At 57.0% G+C, this 6,076-nt stretch overlaps 4 protein-coding genes across 4 annotated transcripts in view; 3 read left to right on the plus strand and 1 right to left on the minus strand.

The window, feature by feature from the left end:
* Positions 1–278: 278 nt before the first annotated feature.
* Positions 279–1,301, plus strand: K489DRAFT_369462 (uncharacterized protein; the record flags this gene model as incomplete). The annotated part of the gene is made up of 1 exon (XM_033603035.1): positions 279–1,301. One exon carries the CDS (start codon positions 279–281, stop codon positions 1,299–1,301), a length of 1,023 nt encoding a protein of 340 aa, XP_033461644.1.
* K489DRAFT_379042 (uncharacterized protein) lies at positions 1,301–2,077 on the minus strand. Its single transcript, XM_033604556.1, has 4 exons — positions 1,989–2,077; positions 1,885–1,922; positions 1,754–1,824; positions 1,301–1,652 (listed from the first exon to the last, which is right to left on the minus strand). Exons 1-4 carry the CDS (start codon positions 2,027–2,029, stop codon positions 1,551–1,553), a joined length of 252 nt encoding a protein of 83 aa, XP_033461645.1. The 5' UTR covers positions 2,030–2,077; the 3' UTR covers positions 1,301–1,550.
* A 1,088-nt stretch (positions 2,078–3,165) lies between these two features.
* Positions 3,166–5,082, plus strand: K489DRAFT_388013 (DRMBL-domain-containing protein; the record flags this gene model as incomplete). The annotated part of the gene is made up of 1 exon (XM_033606373.1): positions 3,166–5,082. One exon carries the CDS (start codon positions 3,166–3,168, stop codon positions 5,080–5,082), a length of 1,917 nt encoding a protein of 638 aa, XP_033461646.1.
* Positions 5,083–5,189: 107 nt separating this feature from the next.
* K489DRAFT_185930 (uncharacterized protein) overlaps positions 5,190–6,076 on the plus strand; it is a 1,167-nt gene continuing 280 nt past the window's right edge. The window contains exon 1 of the mRNA XM_033599492.1: positions 5,190–6,076. Coding sequence (XP_033461647.1) covers positions 5,367–5,972 — 606 coding nt within the window. The 5' untranslated portion in view covers positions 5,190–5,366 and the 3' untranslated portion in view covers positions 5,973–6,076.

A 6,076-nucleotide genomic window follows, 5' to 3' on the forward strand; every position in this document is an offset into this window, starting at 1 on the left:
AGGGATCTGCGGATTCTGCTAGAGCAGTGCATCGCGAATCTCGCTACCACAAATTTGCTGCGCGCCTGTATGCGAACTGGGTTAGGGTTGCACCCTTCCACATCTCCATCTGAGACATCATTATTCGCGCACCTCACTACCCTCCAGCTGCGATCGAAACGTACAGATCCACCCCAGGATCATCCTGCGAGATCTCACTACTGCGGCGGCTACTCCTAGATCCGCGTGACAAGACGGCGCAGGTGCTCGCTTACTGCCAGATCATCCCACGATGCCGCATGGATCTTGAACCTCCCCGCAGCGACGACGACGAAGCGAGACATCGTACTTCCACTGCCGCCTTTGAGCGTACTATCGACGAGAACGCATCGCGCGAACCACAGACACCCGAACAGGATGAAAACACACAGGGATCTGCTAGATTCCCCCTCCGCCGCTCCGAGACAAATCTTCGAAGCATCGCTGGTAGCAGCGACAAAAGGGCGCGAGACATTCTCGAACCCTGTGTCATCTGCCTCGAGCCCATCACCGAGCGCGCCATCGCTGCGCCCTGCAACCACCTGAGCTTCGACTTCCTGTGTCTCGCCTCATGGCTGCAGGAGAAGGCCTCGTGTCCGCTGTGTAAGGCGGATGTCGTGAGTGTGCAGTATGACTGGCGAGCTCCGGATGATTTCAAGACATTCTCGCCGAAGAAGCCTGCTCCCACCGCCGCTGTCACCGGGGAGGCATCCTCAACCCGCCAAGCTGGATCATCCGAGCTTGCTATCGCGCGACCTTCGCCGTCGCCGTCGCTGCTGTCTCGGAATCTGCCATCGCCGCGGCGAGGCACGCGATGGCACCCATCTGCATCTGCGTCTGCAGCATCCCGATCTGAGTCATCATCATCAGATCCAGCCTTGCTCTTCCGCCGCCAGATCTACGCACGAAACCGCTTCTCCCAACGCATCGGCAGCAACGCGCTTTCCGGCCACCGCGATTTCGCCGCCAGGGACTTCGCTCTCTCCTCTGCCCTGCAATCCCGCGCGAGGATCTTCCTGCGTCGCGAGCTCGCGGTCTTTTCCTTCCTCGACATCCCGCAGCGGGGCTACCTCGTCGAGTATATCGTCGCGGTGCTCCGGGCTTTCGACGTCAAGGGTGCGGACGGGAAGGCGGCGGAGCTGCTGGCGGAGTTCCTGGGCCGGAGGAACGCGGTGCTGCTGTTGCATGAGTTGGAGGCGTGGCTGAGGAGTCCGTGGACGGCGCTGGTCAGGTGGGATAGGGAGGTTCAATACGGGACGGAGAGTGAGGTGGAAGTCAAGTGAGGTGGAAGTCAAGTGAGGTTTTCAATTGGAACATATGGTGATGCGAAGCAAAATTGTACATTATCATAGATCTAGATCTTTAAAAGGTCGTGAGTGGGAGTGTGAGAGAGAGAGGAGAGTGTCAAGATCATGTGTTGACGGTCAGACATCCGACGGCTATCACCAGTGCAGCACGTCGTTCTGCGAGGCCCATCAGTTCGCCTGTCGGGAAGGAATATCCAAATGCCATCGGTAGCCTTTCAACGACCCTCATGATTTCGTCGAAGGACGGAGATATTCGGCGTCGTTCTCCCGATTGTCGGCTCGGGCTTCTTCGAGCATGGTATCGATGCCGCGCTCCTTCAGCACTTTCTGTCCGTGCCAGAGGAAATCCATATGTCAGCGATTGATCAGGCTCAATGTCGTGGCTGCACGCATATACGCCTTCCCTCAAGGGATTGCCAAAAACTCACCTCGAGGCAACTCCGGTACTGTGTGAACAAGGGCGCGCAATCGTCGGTCGTGGCTGTGCCGCGGAGATATTCTTTCGAGAGAATTTAGCGCCCATCGATGAAAAGCTCGTGGTCCTGTTCGGACGACATACTGTCACTGTACCATTTGAGGAAGCAGGTGTCGTATCGTCTGTCATCACGATGGTTAGGGTTCATCTTCGATCTTCAGTATGGACGAGTTTGGTGAGGGACGTACTCTTTCACTTCGTTGCATTCGGGAGCTAGTGAGGCGGACATTGTGCCGAAGGGGAATATTGTTATCGGGATGAAGAGGCGTCGGAGAGGTCTGCGCCGATGGTAATATCATGAGATCGTGGAAGGTCTGGAGTTGCTGTGTATTTCCATGTGAAAGCTGGATGGGATGGCTTGTGACTAGGGTTTGGGTACCTGCATTCCCTGGCCGGAAGTGGCGACTTGCAATGCATTTGCGGGACACAGGCGTGCATTCCCGCGCGTGCACTTTTCACGTCTCCGGAAAGATATCTCGTGCGCTCGCATTCCTGCTCTTCACCAGCGATGCTTGTACAAGCAATGTGACCATTTCCTCCCCTTCGATCCCTCGAATCCGTATTTCCCAGGCCATGTTCCGACAACTCCGGGATCCAGACGACCACAACGGAACCCTCCTCGGCCGACCTCCCACGCCACCCTCCCGACCCAGCAAAACGCCCTTCACCCTCGCCAAACCGCCCAGCGTGCCTGCGCCCAGAATGCCCGCCGCCACGGCCAAGAGCAAACCGAGTTTCGGCCGGACATCGACCGCGAATTCCAGGACCACCCCGATCAAATCCAAGTCCAGCGCTCAGAACAACAAGAGCATTTTGACCTTCTTCAAAAAGTCCGAGGACCATCCCAACGCTGCGGGCGGAGGACTTTTCGTGCAGGAGAAGATCGGCTTCTACAAGCCATCTCTGGCGGAAGAGGATTCGGAGAATCGCGAAATCGTCCAGGAAGAGGTGCTTGTGCCAGAGGAGGACTTGGATGACGTCAGACAGAATGAGAGTGATTATTCTGTCAAAAGGCGGAGGATCAGTGTAGAGGATGGAGGGAGACGGGCAGGTTCCGCTGAGCTGGAGCTGAAAGGGAGGAGCGGAAGTGAAGTCAATACCGGCGCGAAGAGGAGAGGCCCATTTCTGGATGCTTCAGATAGTGAAGGGGAGGACGAAGAGGAGACGGTGGAAGAGAATCGCAACGAGCAGCAGGCCACTCCTGAGCAAAGAACGGTCCAGTCTGCCGCGGCGCCGGCGGTCGAAACTCCGCTTGCTCCGCCGTTGATGAAACAGGAAACATTGGAGGAAGTCGAGGCTGTTGCGCCGCTGATCAAGCAGGAAACTCAGGAAGGAGCGGGCATGGATTTCACAGAGTTCAATGACATGGCGGATTTCGATGAGGATCTGTTCGACGAAGGAGACGAATACCGGGAGCGTCGCTACATGGAGGAGCAGGCCCAACTGGAATGCGCCGAATTGGATACGGCGATTGAGGGAGGTGACAGCAAGCGAAGCGTTATGCTGGTGGATTCGCCCCCTGAGACACCCACGAAGAGTTGCCCGATATGCAACATTGACCTTGGGCCGGCGAGCGAGCAAGATGCAGGTATCCATGTCAACAATTGCCTGGATGGAAATCCTACACCCCTGCCCGAACGAAAGCCTGCTACCGAAGCAGCTCCTGCATCACGCCTGAACCATTCGCCTTCTGCCGATCAGTATCGCAAAGTCGTCAGACCGCCCAAGCCCGGTCAAGCAAGTCCGTTTGTGTTAGGAGAGGCTAGCATGAATGGCGGCTCCGCGTTCAACAGACTTATGTCGGGTCACGCAGAGGATGCTGCGTGGGCAGAGGCCGCCGCTAGAGAAAATGCCTCGCGTGGCAAGCCTGCGTACCAACGTACTTGCCCTTTCTACAAGATCCTACCAGGGCTGTCCATCTGCGTCGATGCATTCCGGTATGGAGCAGTCGCGGGGTGCAGGGCATATTTCCTCAGTCACTTTCACAGTGATCACTACATTGGCCTGACATCGACGTGGAATCATGGACCCATCTACTGTTCCAAAGTTACGGCCAATCTTGTTCGCCAGCAGCTTCGAGTGGATGCGCAGTTTGTGGTTCCACTAGAGTTTGAGCAGACTGTGGATGTTCCAGGCACCAAAGGAGTCAAGGTCACAATGATCTCAGCGAATCACTGTCCAGGTAGCTCTCTGTTTCTATTCGAGAAAGTCATCGGCAAAAAGACCAACGGCGACCCTCGCCTACAACGCATACTCCACTGCGGCGACTTTCGAGCTTGCAAAATGCATGTCGAGCATCCCCTTCTCATGCCCGAGGTTCGAAATAAGCTGAGCGGAAAATCCGAGGAGCAGAAGATCGATGTGTGTTATTTGGACACCACATATCTCAACCCGAAATATGCCTTTCCGAACCAGCAGGCTGTCATTCAAGCATGTGCAGACATGTGCGTATGCTTGAGCAAAGACACGCCGGATGAGACCGATGGATGGGAACAGATGAAGCGGCAAAGGGCAGGCGAGGGAATGGCGAAGTTTGTTCGAAAGGAATCGCAGTCTGACGTCAAGATTGAGTCGACGGAAGACGACGATGTTGCAAGCATGCACGACATCAAGATCGAGAAGAACCCACATCAAAGCCAACAGATTCTCTCGTCTGCCCACGAGAAGAAGAGCCGAGGCCGTTTACTGGTTGTGGTCGGCACCTACAGCATCGGCAAAGAACGCATCTGCGTCGGCATCGCCAACGCCCTCAACTCCAAAATCTACGCCCCGCCCTCCAAGCAACGCATCGTCGCCGCGCTCGAGGACCCCGAACTCGACGCCCTGATGACCTCCGACCCGCGCCAGGCCCAAGTCCACATGACGCCGCTCTTCGAAATCCGCGCCGAGACCCTCGACGACTACCTGCGCGATTTCTTCCCGCACTTCACGCGCGCGGTGGGGTTCCGGCCCTCGGGCTGGAACTACCGGCCGCCCAACACGCGCTTCATCGAGTCGCCGCCGGTGCAGAACGTGCTGCACGGCGAGAACTGGAGGAGCGCGTACAGCATGCGCGACCTGGTCCCGCAGCGCGGCAGCTCCAGCCGCGCCAGCTGTTTCGGGGTCCCGTACAGCGAGCACTCCAGTTTCCGGGAGCTCACCATGTTTTGCTGTGCGTTGCGCATCGAGAAGATCATCCCCACGGTGAACATCGGGAGTCAGAAAAGCCGGGAGAGGATGAAGGCTTGGTGTGAGAGGTGGATGGTGGAGAGGAAGAAGAATGGATTGTATACTTGGGAGTGAGCAGGTTTGATATGTATGAGTATGAAGGTCTGCGTTCTCACTGCGTTATTCGGTCTGTGACCAGCTGTCTCTCTCCTGATGATGTTGTTAGAGTCGTGGTGGCTCACATCTGGTCACAAATACAGGCGAAGGCGGGGTGGTGGGACTTTGCATCCATGCATCATTTCTGATGATGAGCCAGAGGGAAGATACCATGTACCATCCTCCTTGCCTATGCGATAATAGCGATAGCTATCCACGACGAGTGAATACCTGCAGTATTACAATTCACGATCGGAAAAAAAATGTCTCTCGAAGAACGAACCTCGCCTCTCCATTTCATGCGCCTGGCCCTGACCGAAGCCGGCCGCAGCCCTCCCAAGCCGACCAATTTCTGCGTCGGCGCCTGCCTCGTCGCCCACGACTCCAGCCCGGCCGCCGAAGTCCTCACCACAGGCTACACGCTCGAATGTGCGGGCAACACCCACGCGGAACAGAGCTGCTTCATCAAACTGGCCCAGCGATACGGCTGTTCCGTCGACGTCCTCGGCGAGAAACTCGCGCGGGAATTCCAGACTTCAGCTCAACAACGTGCCAGCGGCGACACCGACGACGGCTCCTCCGCCGAGGGACTCCTCGCCTTATACACCACCATGGAGCCCTGCAATCGGCGCTCGGCGGGGAACACGCCCTGCGTCGACCGCATCCTGGCGTTGGCCCGCGCAGATGGAACACCGGTCATCCGAAGGGTTTATGTTGGCGTCAGTGAGCCGGAGACTTTTGTCGGTGTCAATCTGGGCAGGAGGAGACTGACCGAGGCGGGAATCGAGGTCGTGCATGTCGCTGGGTTGGAGGAGGCGATCTTACAGGTGGCGACGGCGGGGCATGAGAGGAAGGAGGAAGGGTCGTGAGGTTCGTTGAGTCGGTGATGGTGATGGTGATGGTGATGGTGATGGTGATGGTGATGGTGATGGTGATGGTGATGGTGATGGTGATGGTGATGGTGATGGTGATG

This window comes from Dissoconium aciculare (genome assembly GCF_010015565.1).
Source record: "Dissoconium aciculare CBS 342.82 unplaced genomic scaffold K489scaffold_4, whole genome shotgun sequence".
In the NCBI taxonomy this organism is placed as follows: Eukaryota; Fungi; Ascomycota; class Dothideomycetes; order Mycosphaerellales; family Dissoconiaceae; genus Dissoconium; species Dissoconium aciculare.

Excerpts from the sequence above, each read along its gene's own strand:
- K489DRAFT_379042 (XM_033604556.1), bottom strand. The coding sequence starts at position 2,029 with ATGTCCGCCTCACTAGCTCCCGAATGCAACGAAGTGAAAGA. Across the intron at positions 1,923-1,988 it reads GAATGCAACGAAGTGAAAGA|ACGATACGACACCTGCTTCC; the intron begins GTACGTCCCTCA and ends TCGTGATGACAG. Across the intron at positions 1,825-1,884 it reads CCTCAAATGGTACAGTGACA|AATATCTCCGCGGCACAGCC; the intron begins GTATGTCGTCCG and ends TTCTCTCGAAAG.